Source organism: Olea europaea, unplaced genomic scaffold (assembly GCF_002742605.1).
Source record: "Olea europaea var. sylvestris unplaced genomic scaffold, O_europaea_v1 scaffold2673, whole genome shotgun sequence".
Classification (NCBI taxonomy): domain Eukaryota; kingdom Viridiplantae; phylum Streptophyta; class Magnoliopsida; order Lamiales; family Oleaceae; genus Olea; species Olea europaea.
The window spans coordinates 63,436-81,397 of record NW_019245108.1 but is presented as its reverse complement, the minus strand read 5'-3'; the positions used below and the strand labels follow the sequence as shown (position 1 = coordinate 81,397).

The window sequence follows — 17,962 nt, the reverse complement described above, 5'->3', positions numbered from 1 at the left end:
GAATCGTTTTCTGTCTCTTCTCAATGCCATTTGTGTGTGAAATCTGTAAAAGCTAATGGCCCATAATACACCGCCCATTTTTTATTTTTTATTTGGGCTAGGCCTGGCATCTAAAACCTAACTTTGTATAAATAACAGCGACGTTCGGCTGCTAGGGTTTCGAAGACAGCATTTTGCACAGCCGAGCATCAAGCCACTCGATTTCCGGCTATCTGTGCCATTAACCATGGTAATTGCAGTTTCATTAAGCTTTCCTTCACTTTTATTTTTTCTAATTTCCTGTTTTTAGTTTGTTTATTTTGAGATCGGTTAGCGTTTCGGTTTTTTATTTTTATTTTTTGTAATGAAGATATGATATATGATTAAATGGACGTGTTTAAACTAATGTGAGTTTTTCTGAATTATGTTGTCAATTCAGTGTTATTTTTATGGTGACCAAAGACAGGAACGAAAAAAGTCAGTTGAGTGGGTTGGTTTTCACCTGATATATATATATATATATATATATATATTTTTTCTTACTTTTATTTTTTCTAATTTCCTGTTTTTAGTTTGTTTATTTTGAGATCTGTTAGCCTTTCGGTTTTTTATTTTTATTTTTTGTAATGAAGATATGATATATGATTAAATGGACGTGTTTAAATTAATGTGAGTTTTTCTGAATTATGTTGTCAATTCAGTGTTATTTTTATGGTGACCAAAGACAGGAACGAAAAAACTCAGTTGAGTGGGTTGGTTTTTGCCTGATATATTTTTATTTTATTTTTGAGATTTTTTTTCTTATTTTTAGGCTTAATAGTTCCTTTTTTATTGATGAATTCTTGCATCTTGTTTCGCGTTTTAGAGTTATTTTGGGGTATTTAATGAGGATCTAGGTGCAATAAAGAAATGACCAGAATTACAGTTGATTAACTGTGTAAATCTGATCGAAGAAAGCTTCTATGAACCAAATGAACTAGAACAACCTTTTTTTACTACATTTCTGGATGTATAGCGAGTTTGAATTTCTTACTACCAGCTTGTCGTGCTTCTGTATGCTATTGTTGATTTAACACTTCATCCTATGGAACTTATTTTCAACCCTTCACACTCCTAGCATGTTTCTTGTCTGAAAATTTAATTGTTGCTCTTTTGAATCTGCACAGAATTATTTTTGATTGAGTTTAGAACAAAAGCTTATTATGCTAGCCCGTTTGTCTTTCTTTGTGCTGTTCAGTAGCTGCATATGTAGCTGCCTCTCCAGTTGAATTCTTGTCAACTGACATAAGATACTTGCGGTTTTAATGTTTGCTTTTTTTTATTCCCCCAAGGCCCCTTTGTTTAGTATCAAGTTGTTTTCCCACTATTTTTAAGATGGTCTTTTAGAAAATTTCTTCAAGATTTTGGGGCTTCGTTAATCTGATTCCAATTCTGTCATTGACTACATTTCACTAATCAGTAGGTAACTTTGTGTGCTTTTTATCCGAGTTCTTGATTCTTTACCTCCAAATTGCAAAGCATTTCTCCCTCAGTGTTTTCTAGTTATTTGTTAATCACTAGTCGCTGCACGTTGCTGGGTCTGTTCACATTCTAAGCAGTTTGAAGCACAAGGTTTATTACTATATGCGCCATTTTAGTATTTTTGCTTATTGTTTAATTTTCAACTGCTGCCGTTTCGTGCTTTTGGCATCTTAATTGTTTAATCCTGAACTGGTATTTGCAGGTGAACGTTCCAAAGACAAAGAAGACCTACTGCAAATCCAAGGAGTGCAGAAAGCACACCTTGCATAAGGTTACGCAATACAAGAAGGGAAAAGACAGCTTAGCTGCTCAGGGCAAACGTCGATATGATCGCAAGCAGTCAGGTTATGGTGGACAGACCAAGCCTGTCTTCCACAAGAAGGTGAAAACTGATTACATACTATTAATTTGATTATATCCAAAATCTCTTTAGCGAGGAGATTAAATTTACCATTACCAGCATGATTTAAATAAGAAAATGTTATAACCACCTCAGAAAGTAAGGTTTTTAAAACTGACTCATGTCTCTCTGTTATTTTGCTGGTAGAGAGTTGGTCCAAATTTTGACTGAACTAATGTTCTATTTTTGTCTTTGCGGTATAGGCAAAAACAACAAAGAAGATTGTGCTGAGATTGCAATGTCAGGGCTGCAAGCATGTATCCCAGCATCCAATTAAGGTTGTTTTTTTATATTTATATCTAGTATATCTTTCTCATATCCATGAGTGATACTTACAATTGTATTATCATTATTGGCCTTGCAGAGGTGCAAGCATTTTGAAATTGGTGGAGACAAGAAAGGAAAGGGAACCTCTCTTTTCTAGGCGTGCTTTCATGGAAACTGAAATGCCTTTCATACGTTTCGTTATTGTTAACTTTACGTCTAGCAGACTGTTTTTACGAAAATATTAGCTGAAAATTTGACAGAATGTTGTGTCAGCTCTGAATTTTGATGGTCGAAATATGATAATTTTGGTACTACAATTTGCATAAAATGGCCTAATCATGCATCCATGTGACTGGAAGACATAAAGGATGTTCAAAATATGGAAGAAGTGTTTCCACAGTTCTATCATCCTGTCAATTTTCTTCTACTTAATTCTCTTTTCCTGGCAAATATTTCCAGCTAAGGAATGGAAAATCTTTCTCCTGTTTGCAACAGATTGGGGACTCGTTGTTCGAAGGTTCTTGTGCGCGCTTTATTTTATTGGTCTTTTTCTCAAGTGATGAAACGAAACATAGCACCTCCCATCTAGTCGATATAGTGCAACGGTTTGATTTGTCATTGATATACATCGATCTCTTTTAAGTTGCGTGTTCGTGATACATTTTAGTTACTAACGAAAAGGCCAGCAAAAAGGCATACTGCACGGAGTAATTTCTGCAGTGAAGAGGTGTGGGGAGAAAATTAATGGAAACCAATAAAACGGAATTTGCCAAAAATTAGACAACTGAATAAAGATAAAATTTCTGAAACAGCAGCAGTCAACAGAAGCTCTCTCCACAAGTACCAATAACAATACAAGGTGTGGTTTACAAGTTCTTGTGTCAGTCTGAGAGTTTACCCAGTACGCACTCAAAGGGTAGCGACTGCAGGTTCTTCCGTCGTCCCAAAAAAAAAATAATAATAATAGAAATACACGGGCGATATATAGTTATTTAATTTTTTGTCTGCCCTAAAAGAACATAAATACAAAGATATCTATGAACATATTGCATAGCAGCAGCACAAGCTTTCGTTATTCATCTATAAAACTATATTCACCGGGACAATCGTTAGAATTGTTTTTTATTTTTATTATTATTTTTTTTTCCATCGCTTGTTAGGAGAACTGGACAATAATTTCTGCCACGCGTGAATTATTTGCCACATGGGCTGTTCGCCAAAGCTAACAAATCGAATCCTGATAAGTGACGGATGAGCATTATGATAAAGTTCAATGATGTATCAACAACACTTTAAAGTTCAATGATGTTCTCTTGACACGATCCAAAGTTAGTTATCTTTTAAGCAAATAAAATGTACCAAGAATATAATCAAAATTAGTAAAATATAGGATGAAAATCTGGTAAATACATAATAACGAAATAAGTTCTTGAAAAATACAATAAAGAAATTATTTGAAATACACAAATAATCAATTAACTTAGACTTGAGTTGGAGAAGAAAAAATGTAAGCGGATAGTTCAATAGCAACTTCGTGAGTTCTATTAATGAAAAAAATGATCAATTCCTCACTTGTTAGTAGTCTCGGATTCAAACTTCTCGAGGTCGGTCCTAAGATTTTGGGGACTTAAAACCAATTTCAAATATGACACCTTATATATATGTACAAATACATGTAAAATAAAAAATAATAATTTTTTTGAGACGCTCACCGAAGTCTTGAGCAATCGCCTACCCCGCCTATAGTCAGAGCCGACACTTCTCATTATGATGAATTTCCATTTGTTGTACGGTACAAAAATGGTTTCGTCATACACTTTAACAACCTGAAATTATGCTCTCTGTTTGTCAATCTTATTATTTTCGAAGTAGAAAAATTAATTGCTACGTACTTTATTTTTTCAATATTAACATTTAAAAAGTTTTAAATTGTACAGATTATAGCTTATATTACTATTTGAGATTATTTAAATTCTAAAAAGCTGAAAAAAAAAAAAGAAAAAAGAAAAAAAAGAAGAAGTTAACTTCTATTCGAAAATAATCTCCACTTTTTCCATATTTAGCACTGCAGTTTCAAGTATTCTACTAATCTTCCACTAGGAATTTAAATACTGAACAGAAGAAAAATCATTATTCATCTTATTCTTTCCCGCAAACTAGCAATACAAAATCTTTAAAACTTGGAACATTTTATGCCAGTGAATAAAGGCATATCATAGTCTGCAATGGATCACAAGTCAATAACTGGAAATTACTTCCATAAAAAAAAAAAAACAATTAGATGTGCCAGAACATGATTGCAAATGTAAATCTCAGGTATCTTAATCTGGGGTAGCTGCACCTTGGTTGAGCTCAGCAAATCTCATACCAACACGCATCGAGTGCTTCAGAAACTTCTCAGCACAGCGGCGTACACAAGTCTCCTCTTGCTTGTCTAGAGATTTGCGTCTAAAGGTGTCTACACAATCTGTGAAACATCTTTCCACCAGTGAGTTGTACATCCTTAAACTGCAACAGAAAAGGAACATGCAAACGTTGCCATTTTCAGGATTGGAAAAACGATTGTCATCACGGTCAAAAAGATATTGGGCAGCCAATTTCATACAAAACATCCCTTTTTTTTTTTTTTCTTTTTTTTTTTGTTGTTTTTTAATTACAAACTAAACAAATTATGACTAGGTTATTAACTATAACTAGCAGGTGTTGGTTCAGAATAAACTGGAAATGATGCTGAGGGAATTACTGCTTCCACTTGACTACCGGTACAGAGGCGGCCAGATAGAAGGTTGTTCATTTGGGGGCTTCTTCGTGATTTGAACACTGTCCAATAATGTCAAGTCCACCTTACCATAGATGTCTAAACAAGGAATGATTTATACAAAAGCAATGAATGCATGCCAATTATTTTTGAGTTTCTATTTGCACACGCCTAATTTGGAGCTTAATTGATCCGTCTCAGTTTTCATCGGTCTTATGCCTTGGTTTGTTATCTTACTAAAGTTGGCCAAGTTTTATTCATAAGTTCATGTAAAATCATTGCTCCAATCAATGGACCACGAAAAAGAATATAGGCAGTACTATGTAGCAGCTGCATTTCCCAACACAGCCAGTATAGTTCCAAAACCTTTATCCTCCTCCAGTACTATTTTAAATCTAATCCACCTATATTTTTCTACTCTTTCGCAGCAATCTTAATTCTGTAAAATTTGCATCAAAGCTCTCAATTTTTTCCACTCCCAAGGCTTGATTCAGTCTTTTACTAAATACTTTCGTTGAACAATAAATCGCAGGATTCTCAAATTTCTTCCACTGCATGGTGCCTACTACAAAATCAAGCTCGAGGTCCTACAACTAACCACAATAATGACAGAAAACAATAATCAGCTTGTGGGTGAAAAAATCAAATATTCTAGGCAAAGATAGTGGTCAAAAGATGACAATTTTGATAGAAAAGCCTATACAAAGACCACATTGATAATTAACTTGCGTAGTTGAATGCCACCAACAGATAATGCACACACAAGTCCAGTTTATCAAACCAACAACTAATGTTTTTAGCTTGGAAAATATATTTATAAATCCAATGTCAAACTTCAGTTAGAAAAGCACCACAGAATTGATTCACCGAATTTTTAACAATTCTGAATAATTTTTTTACTCCCACGTCTCAAATTATCAGGAAAATTGCAGGCACAGCTTCAAATATTTGGGGCCATTGGTAATTAGGTCCCATTCCTTACTAGAAATAATGTCCCCTGTTTTCGATTTTCGAAACCAAAAGAGGCCCTTCTAAATGGTTTCTCTCCACATCATCAGTCAAATCGAATGAATTCGAATAAGGAAAAAATCAAAAGACTAAAAAGAAAAATGAATTGAAAGGAAATAAAGAAAAAAATATAACTTCCCCTACAGCCCCCCTCTCTAACTCCCACTGCCTTTCAGATGTAACCAAACATGATGGATGGGCAAGGAAGGGGTGGGGACCAAGGGGGGCTGGTGTAGGAAGGATTTTTTTCCTTCCAATTTTTCTTGTTTTTCATTTCTTTTCAAATTTTCCCTTTTTATATTTACTTTTTCTCATCTGTAAGTGAAGGAAAAATATTTTTCATTCAATTTAATGCCGTTTAAAACAGATACTGTTCAAAAAGACCTTTAACAATAACCCCAAAGCATTGGGGACTACTACTGCAAATTTTCCGAAAGTAAATGTCTCTTCTGACTCGGCATGAATTCTTGGGAAAGAAAGTTTAACATTTACAGGAGTCATTTCTGGGTGCACCACTTTCCATCTTGATATGTAAACTTAAAGCAGATAAAAAAAGAAGCTTGCATCCAAGAGCGAAAATAGAAAGATTTTAGTGTGGGCTACAATATAAAGTTTAGTAGGACATGGAATTCTAGGATGGGCTAGATTTTGAAATGATACATATGTAGAATAACATTTCCATGTATGCCCAGTTAGTAGTTGTATGGCTAAATGCAAATTCTGAACTCCATTTTTGTACACAATGCATCAACTTATATATGGAAGAAAAGGTTAAGAATTGATTTCAAATTTTGCATGCCCTTGGGGCTCTAAGATTTTCTGACCTTGATGTTTGGACGCATAATTAAATCCTGCACATATATCTTAGTTTTTTTTGACATCCTACATATGTTCAGAAGCATATCAGATCAAATAGACAGTTGGATAACAAATCCTTGTGATAATAATTCTAGACAACAGTAAGGAGGATAAAATAGAAACTACATCTGACAAATGTTGGATCCTTGAATATTAAAACTAGAATGGAATTCAACCGAACCTGCTATCAGCATTTCTAGTTAACAGAATAATAAAGAATCATAAGATTCTACTTATCATATGAACAATACAGTACACTGAGAAACAACAGAAAAATGAAAGAAAGGGCAGCAACAAATATTTCCAAATTCTAAAAACTAGCCAAACATATGGCATTCAACTGATGCAATGTAATTGAATAATTACATACAGCTCAATCTATTGAAAATTTTGTTCGCCCTTTTCTAAAGATTCAATTTTAAGGAGAACCCTAGTGTTGTATAAAGTTCCAAAAAAGCTATAATGCTTCAATTCAGAAATAGAACGGAAAAAATATAATAAGTGCACATACCCACACATAACAATTCCATTGAAAATTTTGTTATTAGGAGCATCGTAGTGTTGCTATAAAGTTCCTAACAGCTATGGTCCTTCAAGTCAAGAATTTTATACATACGGGTATACCTGTCACGGATTTGGAGCTGGTCAATCATGGAGGACATTCGGAGCTTATCGTCCTCGGGCAGAGAGTCCAAGTCTCCAAGCATGCTCTTATCCATCTTCGACTGATTGTACCAGTTGCTATGCACAAGTTACTAATGCTATAAGATCAGTTCTGTAAAACCCTAATAAGCGAGTAGAAGGGTTTGAGGGCGATAATTTGACCCCCACGAGAATGAAAATGCCTGAAAAGTCTAGGCTGAATTTGGGCCAAGAGTTGGCCCAACAGGATCGGGGCTAATTTTGCTCAAAAAAGATAATTTGGGTGCTGATTTTTCAGAATCCAGATAATTCAGGATCAAGACTATTTAACAAAATGTAGATAACTCAGGGACTAAATTGCAGAGTTAAGAAAATACAGGGACCAATTTGGACAAATCAATAAATAATCAGGGATCAAATTTCATAATCCAGAAAATTCAGGGACCAAATTGCATATTTATAAAATATAATCAGTCAGATATATGTACCAAATTGAGCAACAAAGTTTACTATTTAGATACTCAAAATTAAGCAATTATCAACCTCACATTTGATTTGAAGTAGCGATATTACTTTTTGTCGAAGAACACAACTTAAAAAGGCAAAAAATTAGGTATATGTAACTGACTTCAAGTAATTGTGCAAGAGCTCCAAACCGTAGAAAACATGAAGTGCAAGTGGGAGCAACAACTCACGGTCCAAGGATTTGGAGTTACGAAGGTGTATTTGGGGCACATATTGTGTTTTCGGGCTTAATTCTTTTTGGCAGCTATTTGGCATTACGTCTATTAGAACACTGATCATCGAAATATTTTCTAGTTTAAAATGAACATAGATATGGGATTTGCAAATAAGACAACTAGTTTACACTATCTTCATATTGGATCAAGAATAGAGCCAATAATTCATATACAGCCATCGCACCCATCCAACCAGTAACAAGATCTGTATCATTATATGAATGAAACGGAGCCGACGGCAATTAATCTCTAACCTATGACCAAAACATCGATTTATAGTTTTGATAAAATATCATCAAGGGCTAAAACAATACTATGATAACACTCCCACACACGTGTCCTATCCTCATCCCTAGCTGCATAATCCAATCGAGTAACACTATTGAACAAATCAGAATACAGTTTCCTCAGAAGAGGCCTCTCTTTCCCTGGCTTTGCTTGAATAATTGTATAAATATCCTGTTTAAGCAATGAAGAGCTTTTCCTCAGATTCTTCTGGGCTTCTTTGTATGATTCTTCCAATAACAAATCCTTCACTTGTAGCAGATTCTGTGCGTGGGTTTTGATTCCAGTTTCTGCTTCCTCAAGAGTTTGGTCTGGGACTGTCATTCTGAAATCAATGGCATTTGCAGTTTCTTGTCTTTGTGTGTTTAGGACAAGTGTTAAGGATGTTATTAGAATGTTCAAGGCTTTTCTTCTGATGGTGAGGGCCATTTTGGGTGGCTTTCTTGAAGTTTTAATGGGGTGGTGGTTTTTGAGGAGATGATGGATTGGTTGGTTCAGCAAAGGTAGAGATGCCATATTATAAATATGGGGGTGGTGGGCGGGGCGGGGTTTTGTGTAGATTTTGAGAGATGAAAGAACCCTATCTATTTGACAAAGAAACCCATATTACAAACCTGCCAAATTGTTGGTGAAACTATTGGCTTGGACTCGATAGAATGCAGTTTTGGACAAGATTAGAAGTTTGGTAAGATAGATAAAGATAAACAACATTAAATAAATAAAGAGAAATTAAAATCTTATAAGCTACGTTGATCGTCTAGTTCAAAATATTATATATAAACTAGATTCAATGCAGATCATAGCAATCTAGATGAATAGCATTAACTGAAATTAGTTCTATTATTACTTAAGGAAGTTAGAATGTTTAAGGTTTTTCTTCTTAATATGTACCAAAAACCTACAAATCTCACTCAAACTAGAGGATGTTAGGCCATCTCTAACGCTGTACCAAAATTTACACCATTTTGTATCAAATCTTACACCAAACTAAAATTCTTCTCCAAACATTACACCAAATGAACGGCGATTTATTATTTTATTCATTCTTTCAATTTTTGGCAATGTATTTATTTTAAAATATTTATTTATTTATTTATTTATTTTATCACTATATAAATTACTAAATCGTAACTTTGTTTAATTAACAAATATATTGATTACTAAATTATTCACACGTTTTATATATTATATTAAATTGATAAAAATAATTGATTATATTATTAATTTATGATAAAAATTATGTTAAATTTACAAAAATAATATACTTTACGTTAAATTAAACTTTAAACGTAAACTTTACGAATTAAACTTTACGATAAATTAACAATTATGTTAATTATTATTGATTATATTATTAAAAATAATAAACTTTAATAATATAATTAATAGTGTAATTAATTATTATCATCATCATCATCATTATTATCATTATTATTATCATTATAGAACGAAAATGACACAAATACTCTCAACTATTATATTGAAAAATGAAAAATAAGGATAAAATGGACATTGCATCATTTGGTGCAAAAAATGGAGTAATGAATAGTGTTGTACCAAATATGGTGCAATAATATTCAATTTGCACCAAAAAATGGTACAAAATGGTGTAATGGTGCAACCATTGGAGATGCCCTTAGGATGTTCGAGGTTTTTCTTCTTACTTAATTTGAAGAGAACAACTACAATAGTTATGAGAAGCCTACAAATTACCTCAATCGAAGTACATTGATGAGAACTCGCAAAAATTTATGATTCTTTTTGTTCTGCAATTCTTTTGCTCCCCGTCCTTTAAATTGGTTATCATTGTTATAGGCTAGAGATCATATGTCACTCCAAGTTTGTATTTTATTTTTATTTCCTTCTGTTTCGCGCGGGTTAATTCGCTAACAATTAAAGAGGATCAGACGATTGTGTAAGGGACGAAACCTCTTGAGACAAAGTCCCAAAAAGGGGTGTTCTTTTTATTGGCGATGAACTTTACAATTGGAAACGGAAAACAACGTGCCTCCAAGGGGCGCAAGCACACGAGTTACAGAAAAGGAAATGTTTAAGTCTAAAAGCTAAAGGAATGAAAATTACATATTCTCTGTTCGAGAGTTTTGGATTCGGTCCTTGCTTCTAAGTTCTTTCTCCCTTTTATACTTCATAGGCGATCCCTTTGTGATTAACTGCTCTAAAAAACTGCTTGATCGCCCAATAACTACCCACTTTCTTTGTAATGGCCACTTTGTCATGCAACTGTCTTTTAACTGCTGCCGTTATCTTGCATCGTTCAACCGCTTTCGATTGAACCCCTTGAGTCGTGGAACGTGATGAAATTACTTTAGCAACTGCCTCAATAACTGCATCATAATGCGTTATGTTTGTTGATACCTTGGGCGACTTGAAGATTTGGGCGAGACTTTGGACGACCGTATGCCACTCTATTAGTTCAGACTCTGAGCGACTTGCAAATTTGGGCGATGGCGTTACCGCACTATTGGGCCCCTTATTTGGGCATTCACATCAATTGGATTTCGTTATTTGGGCTATCTGATTTGGGGACCCTCCAATTGGACTTTATTCTCTGGGCTGTTCGATTTGGGCTGAATTTTTATGTGTCAACACCTTCACTTTAATAAATTACTCTACTTTTTGATTTTTTTGGAGATTAAAAAAAAATGGAAAAATTTAGAGAGAGAATTTAACATTCGCAACCCAAACCTTCATAGCTTCAACTCTCAACTATTTTGTACATTGAAAGAGCAAAAACAGCATACTTGCTTATACAACATGTAACTACATGTATATAGCCCAAGAACAAGCTTCTACATTTCCCTAACAAAATTGCCTGCTGGGAAAAAGAAATAAACGAAGTGTTTCTTAATTACAATGCTATAATATAAATATGTAACATGTTATGGTGCAGTCAATTGGATTTTTCCTTTTACAATAAAACATGAACTGCAGCTTATACTAATAATTTATATCTTTTTAACAAAAATCACCGTAAATCACGAGAAGAAAATGGTAAACGAAAATCAAACGAGAAGGATTTCACAGAATGAGCAGACAAAAGTTACTATTTTGCGAAGATCTGTCCACGCCGAATCGGTTTGGTCTTCAAACCAGTTACTTTGCCAACCACAACCTCGTCAACCAAATCTTTGAAGATTAAGCGCTCAATATCCTGGACAACGCCTGAAATTTTACCATTGAAACTTATCCAGGTTTCTGATTGATGCATGAAATCTTCATGTAAGATTCTTTTCAGTCCGCTGTCCTCATCAACGAAGCTGCATTTTGAAATTTCCATTTGAAGTTCTTCAATCTCTGAGCACAATTCTTTGAGAAGCTTTTGTGCATTAAAGCCCTTCCTTGCCAGCTTATTTGGTCTCAAACAAGGTTCAGACAAGGGTCCGATCGAAGCTAATTTTCTTCTAAGAATCTCGTTTACAACATCAAAGAAGAGTTTTCGATGAGATTTCTCCCTGGTAAGCAACTGAGTTGTCTTTTCAGCACTAAACTCCTCCTTGCGTAAACTGCTTGCCTTGGTTTGTTCCAAGACCAGAAATAACTCGGGATTGATAGGATGTCCCGATGGATGAAACTGGAAATTTGTCAGGCTCGAGCCGAGGTCTCTGAGGAGGAGCCCTGAAGCTAATAAAATCTCGGAAATATATCTGTGGTTGGGGTTTGTGTTCTCACAGAGAGAGGCAATATAATCTGTATGTGCTTCATCGTGGCTTGAATTAAGCCTTCTAAGCTTCTGAACTAAGTTATCAATGTCCTGTAGTTTCTTTCCATTAATTTCAGATGTATTACCAGATCTCCTGGAGTTCAGTATGAAATCATCTGCTAAAATGTCTTCCATTGTGTTTAAAATTCTGGGTTCATCCCCTGAGAAGTAAATGATATAGTATAATTGAAAGAAATTGAATAGATGATGATAAAGATAAAGATGAAGATAGAATATCCCATATATTTTCCCCTCTTCAAAAGGAAAAAGGAAAAGGGAACAAGGAAAACTCCATATCAAGTTTAGCCGCACTACGTAGATAGCCGTGGAAAGACCATAATATCTTGTAGGAGTAAAACTTTTATCAGACCTTTGGAGTGATGTGATGCAATATTTGGATTTACTGCTTTGTACATAAATCTCGTAATTTTACTAGTACGTTAAACTACTCAATATACAAGCTATGGAAATCCGTTTACACAAGAGAGTATTACCTTTCAGGGTCATTCCAACTTGCTTTACAGGTGAAGGCAAATCATCTGTATGCTCATTGTTGTCAAGAACAGAGACAGGGCTGGGGTACTCGAGAGGAGCACGTGCCTCTGCCTGTTCCTTTTCACTCACCATCCAGTTGGGTTTCTGGAATAAACCATGAAACATGTTAGCAATTGACTAAGGGACCAAATTATATATATACACGTGTAATCTACAAAGCATAAACCTTCTCTACTGCTCCAGATATCAAGAACTCAGCAGACTTCATTATCTCAGGAGAAATTTCATCAAAACTAGTGACTTCCACTTTTTTTGAGCCTAATATGATACCCCCATTGGAATGAACAGAAAATTCATTCTTCTGGAAATTCAAATTTCTCAAGTTGCTGCTGCCTTCACTCAGTCTGTCATTGCTTTGATGTGCGTTGGGATGCTTTGCTCTGCGTAAGCCACCTGGGGAGCTCAACTCTTCTTGTTGATTGTTTGACTGTCTTCTTGATTTGATTGAATCAGGAGGTGTGGGTGGCTTGGATCTCTTTCCCAGCTCTAGTTTTTTCTGTTGAATTCTGGGGCTAATGGATTCTGAACTCTTTCTGAATCCGGGGGTGCTTTCTCTATGTAACTGTTGGGTTCTTTCTGAAGTATGTGCAGTCTTTAAATTTCTGTTGTCTGTTCTCCTATTGACAGAGTTTACAGAATTATCACGGTTTCCTTCTCTAAAAATCCGATCTTTGGCAGCTCTTCTGCTACTTAAATCCTTTCTGTTATGAATGAACTTACCACTCTGAAGTTTGGGTAGACCAGAAAAGCCATCAAGTGAAATTACAGAAGCAGCAGGCATATCAGATTTTTGAACGAGTTTTGCTGGTTTCATGATTATAATTGGAGATTCAAAATGTCTCAGAGAATCAGCCCTCTTTTGGGAGGATGCAAGAACTAGATCAGTTTGAAGCTTTTGGTTGTTTACTGTTCTTACATCATGTCTCGAACTTGTATACCTTTGCTCATGGTCATTCAGACATGTCACATTATAATCTTGTCCTTCCTTTTGGGTTTCTAAGAGTCCCTTCGCCTGCATAGCTTCCAGTATCTGTTTTAGTGCTCTAAGGTCCTTTCCAGAATGTGCAAATTCGAGATCTTTCAATCTCTTCTCTATCTCACTGTAAACAGAAGGAAAGGTGTTTGGCACCTTGACTGAACCTCGAGTACTTCTAGAGGCTGGTTTCCGAGGAAGTCTAGTCATATCAATTCGCTTCTTTGGTGCCGATTCAATGGAAAATCGGGATATATGTCTCATGATGGAATCAGGATTTCTCCCACGAGGTGAACTAGGCTCTTTCCATAACTTTGAGGAGGTAGACAGTTGGATTTGGTTCGATGAATCTGTTTCTGCAGATGACCTCGAAAAGTTAACAAATTCTTCCACCAGATAAGTTCCCCTGGAGCTCGAGTTTGTATCACCAACTACAACAGAATCAGGCAGGTTTTCCAAACCCATCAGCTTTGCTACAACGCTTGTTGGCCGTGCCTGATTTCCTGATGTTTGTTGCAGACTCTGAACCTCACCATTAAACTCACCACTGTCCTTGTGCGACGTTTTGGCATGAAAGATGGATTTCGAATTAGCATTTGAATTCCGCATTGAACCTTCTCTACTGTCTAATGAAAGTCTTGGAAAATCTTTAAGCTTTTGGGTAGAATTGGGAAAGACTTGTGATTCAAAGGGTATGTAGCTTATTTCCCTCCCATCATAAGAAAATCTACGGGCATCTTTTGAAATTGAGAACGAAGACCTGTCTTTTGAGTGGTAGGATGATGATCTTAAAAGTTCTCTCGGTTCATTATGATACCAAGGTGCTTCTCGAAATTTAGCAGTGTCCTGAGAACCATCCACAATTCTTGGCAGTTGCCTTGGGAAATCCTTGAACTTCACCATAAGATCAGGTGCTTCCTCTATGGTTTCGGCTTTAACTGATAAACCTTCAACTTCCTTGTACATGGAGTCCTTCACAACATCCCGAAGATCAAGGGCTTGTCGACTATATTGTGGAGATGAATTTTGCATGTTCATTGCTGGATTTCTTGAAGGAGTTTCAGGAAAAATCATGCGGTCAAAGGGCATGGATTCTAATTGATTAGTTTGGTTAAAGTCAAGAGAAGAGAAAGAAGATGAACGTGAGGATGAGGAGGAGGCCCTGGACAACTCTCTGGAGACTCTCTGTCTCTCTTGAATGTTATTGTTGGAAAACTTTTCCTGCCATATCAAATAGCAGAAAGTCAAATTCTCAACAGATAAATACATCACAAAACTTCACAGGGAATTTCAAAGGGCATTTGGATAAGTTTTAAAATAGTCGAAATCACAACCTCGTAAAAAGCTTTAAGTTACCCAAGAGGATAGCAATTTATTTACATTTTCAACACATTCCCAACCTTAAGGACTTCTCCATAGAAGACGTACCCTTACCAACTTACACAAGCAATTTCACCTAACACAATATTTTTTGGTCATGGTTTCCATAATCCTGTAGATTCTTCCACTAAAATGTCAATGGAGTAAACTTTTTTTTCAAAACGATCTCTGTATTCAAACCAAAAAGTTGCACCATGATACTGTTGATCATTCCTTAACAGAAATTCTAACATCAATGGATGAAGCTATATGAAGGTAATCTACATAATTTTTGTTCCATAAGGTGCTGTTTTTGTATCTCGAGAGGGCATTGTGGTAAGGGTATTAATGACCAGCTACTTGGGGGTTGAAAAGCTTATGTATTTCAGGACTTAGAATCTTGGCAATATAGACTAAATTTTTTCAAATTTTAGTCCTGTTGAATTGGTTATAAAGACTCTTGAGTCCACAAATTAAAATTTTCATTACTGTCCTTAAAGCAAGGAATTAAGTGGATTCACAGGAGTAATGTTTCCACGAGAAAAACTCGAAATAAACATTTCTTACCACTGGTGCAGACCTTCGTTCTTCAGTATTAGACTCTGTTTCCAAAGTGTCATTGTAGAAGTGGGAATTTCCTGCAAAAATGTCAGCAACATTTGATCCTGAGATTCTTATTAGGTCAAGAAAAGCAAGGATATTAAGGTTCCAAATAAATATATAAATAAATTTAAATTAGCACGTTCATCAGGAAGATATGGACATTATATTTGCAAGCCTAAATGAAATAATAAATAAAGGTCGTGAACGAAACAAAATCAATATACATATTATTTCAGCCAAGAAATGGCCCAAAATTGCACCTCGTGGGCAATCATAGAAATGTGAATTATTTATGAAGAGACTAAACACAATGAATCATGCTCGTATGGCTTATACTATATGATGAACTTAAAAGGTGTGCACTCTGCATGAAATATGTTGAACCAGATTAGACAAGTATATTTATTTAAAATTAATCTTCAATGGATCATTTTGAAGAATCAACACAAATTTAGTAAAATTAGTACACAGTCTATGGCATCTCTAAGAAACACATTAAATCGAACATTCATCAACTAGATTATTGATGAAGCAATACTAAGTATGAGAAATATTTACCAGGAGGCAGCCTCTCCGACCTATGGCCAACGATGCGCCTCTCAGTAGGAATAGGCTGACGATCGAACAGTTGAAAGATGCCTGTCATACATCCTATTTGCTTTCGCAAATTTGGATTATCATCTGTCATAGAATGTAAAATCTTTGCAGCCATTATCACTCCACTCACTCCAATCAAATTATCAAAATCTCAAATATCTTATCTTGTCTAGTATTTCTACACCCTATTTGTATACACAGTTTCCGAATACACTGGTTTTTTCTTCTATAATTCTATGACCACCCTTTCAAACTATAACTAAGAAAAATTCAATCACCAAAGCAAATGTACATAATCCTTTCAACACCCTCAGATGCAAAGAATACCAGTTTTGCAGTAGAAACCACCAGAATCACCTCGATTAAATTAAAACAGGAAAGACCAGAACACAAAAACAATTCTCCTGAGTAAACAAGAAAGCCCAGAAGAATAAAAAATCAAAGAGTAAAAATGGAAAACCCAGAAAATTAATAACTTTGAGTTGGGTAACCAATGAGAACTAAAAGAACAAGAGGAAACGATAACACACAATTAAGACACTGAATCAATCAAGAAAATGTAAATAATGCATATCAACAAACTGCATCTTTACAAACATATACAGAAAGCCAGCCCATGAGAGCTTGCAAGGTTGGGGGTTCAATCAAATATAGATATTAAAGTTTAGGAGAATGTAGTTTTATTGTTCCAAGGAAAATGACTAGGAGATGGAGCTAGTGGGGTGGGCCTATCAGCCTATGCTCACACCTTCATGTGGTTATCTGGGTGGGTCTTTAACGTTCTCATTAACATGTGAATTTTGTCAGTCAGGACAGGAGATATCCTTGTGGGAAGGGAGATATTCAGATACCATTCAAGTATTTTATAGACCACTTTAATTTCATTTTTGACAATTTTGCATATTTAGTCCTCAATATTCAGTAAATGTAGCAATTTTGTCTCTGATCTTTAGATATGGACAGTAATTTCTCTAGTTTTTAATTTGGTTGCAGCATTAGTCAATTTCAGCGGAAATTTTCCAAATTTTTGTCACAAACCATTTTTTATGTTAATTTAATTTTTTTAATATAGATTTCTCTTCTTTTCTCCTTTTTGGCAAAACTAAAGAAAATATAATACAAAACCACTAATTTTTAGCGACTAAAAATTAAAATCATTGTTTGAAGCTACTACATAAGGCTATTTTTTGAAAATGAGAAAGAAACGTGACAAATAATTGTCGATTTTCTATCAAAAATGTAGAAGAGTAATAATTTAGACATTTGAAAGTTTTAAATTATTAATTTTATAATTTTGAATATATATATATAATTTCAAATTAGTATAAGGCTCCTAAAATCTCAAGATTGGCCTTGTGGTTAGTCAAGAAAGAAAATAGTACAAGACAATATTTTGAAAAAGAAAAAGTGTCAACATAATTGGGATATTCAGGTGCATCCATTCATTCTTGTCAACAAAAACCTCATGCAAAAAAGTTATAACGATTGGTATTTATTTGAATCAAGCATGTACTTACTGTACTGATCCATGTATTTTACCAAATTATATTGGTAATAATTTTATTAAAGAATCGAGGAAGGGCGGTTGACCCCGCTGGACCTCAAGTAGGTTGTCCCCTAATTACGCTTATAAAATTGGTCTACTAAAATATAATCTTAATAAATTTTGAGATGAATGCTTTGAGAATGACAATTT

General features: G+C 34.9%; 4 protein-coding genes across 4 annotated transcripts; 1 reads left to right on the top strand and 3 right to left on the bottom strand.

Annotated features, from left to right (window-relative positions):
* Positions 1-94: 94 nt before the first annotated feature.
* LOC111383392 (60S ribosomal protein L44) lies at positions 95-2,575 on the top strand. Its single transcript, XM_023007500.1, has 4 exons — positions 95-229; positions 1,703-1,882; positions 2,104-2,178; positions 2,265-2,575. Exons 1-4 carry the CDS (start codon positions 227-229, stop codon positions 2,322-2,324), a joined length of 318 nt encoding a protein of 105 aa, XP_022863268.1. The 5' UTR covers positions 95-226; the 3' UTR covers positions 2,325-2,575.
* Positions 2,576-4,279: 1,704 nt separating this feature from the next.
* Positions 4,280-7,644, bottom strand: LOC111383387 (mitochondrial import inner membrane translocase subunit Tim9-like). Its single transcript, XM_023007495.1, has 2 exons — positions 7,416-7,644; positions 4,280-4,675 (listed from the first exon to the last, which is right to left on the bottom strand). The coding sequence occupies exons 1-2, from the start codon at positions 7,508-7,510 to the stop codon at positions 4,489-4,491; spliced, it is 282 nt and encodes a 93-aa protein (XP_022863263.1). The 5' UTR covers positions 7,511-7,644; the 3' UTR covers positions 4,280-4,488.
* A 287-nt stretch (positions 7,645-7,931) lies between these two features.
* LOC111383386 (psbQ-like protein 3, chloroplastic) lies at positions 7,932-9,122 on the bottom strand. Its single transcript, XM_023007494.1, has one exon. The coding sequence runs from the start codon at positions 8,972-8,974 to the stop codon at positions 8,447-8,449; it is 528 nt and encodes a 175-aa protein (XP_022863262.1). The 5' UTR covers positions 8,975-9,122; the 3' UTR covers positions 7,932-8,446.
* Positions 9,123-11,169: 2,047 nt separating this feature from the next.
* Positions 11,170-17,086, bottom strand: LOC111383389 (protein LONGIFOLIA 2-like). The gene is made up of 5 exons (XM_023007496.1): positions 16,228-17,086; positions 15,634-15,704; positions 12,901-14,928; positions 12,674-12,818; positions 11,170-12,340 (listed from the first exon to the last, which is right to left on the bottom strand). The coding sequence occupies exons 1-5, from the start codon at positions 16,379-16,381 to the stop codon at positions 11,523-11,525; spliced, it is 3,216 nt and encodes a 1,071-aa protein (XP_022863264.1). The 5' UTR covers positions 16,382-17,086; the 3' UTR covers positions 11,170-11,522.
* Between the last annotated feature and the right edge of the window lie 876 nt (positions 17,087-17,962).

Coding starts and splice junctions, on each gene's coding strand:
- LOC111383392 (XM_023007500.1), top strand. Junction 1,883..2,103: donor AGCCTGTCTTCCACAAGAAG/GTGAAAACTGAT, acceptor TTTGCGGTATAG/GCAAAAACAACAAAGAAGAT. Junction 2,179..2,264: donor TATCCCAGCATCCAATTAAG/GTTGTTTTTTTA, acceptor TTGGCCTTGCAG/AGGTGCAAGCATTTTGAAAT.
- LOC111383387 (XM_023007495.1), bottom strand. CDS start 7,510: ATGGATAAGAGCATGCTTGGAGACTTGGACTCTCTGCCCGAGGACGAT. Junction 4,676..7,415: donor CAGCTCCAAATCCGTGACAG/GTATACCCGTAT, acceptor TTTCTGTTGCAG/TTTAAGGATGTACAACTCAC.
- LOC111383386 (XM_023007494.1), bottom strand. CDS start 8,974: ATGGCATCTCTACCTTTGCTGAACCAACCAATCCATCATCTCCTCAAA.
- LOC111383389 (XM_023007496.1), bottom strand. CDS start 16,381: ATGGCTGCAAAGATTTTACATTCTATGACAGATGATAATCCAAATTTG. Junction 14,929..15,633: donor AACGAAGGTCTGCACCAGTG/GTAAGAAATGTT, acceptor TTGATATGGCAG/GAAAAGTTTTCCAACAATAA. Junction 12,819..12,900: donor TATCTGGAGCAGTAGAGAAG/GTTTATGCTTTG, acceptor GGTTTATTCCAG/AAACCCAACTGGATGGTGAG.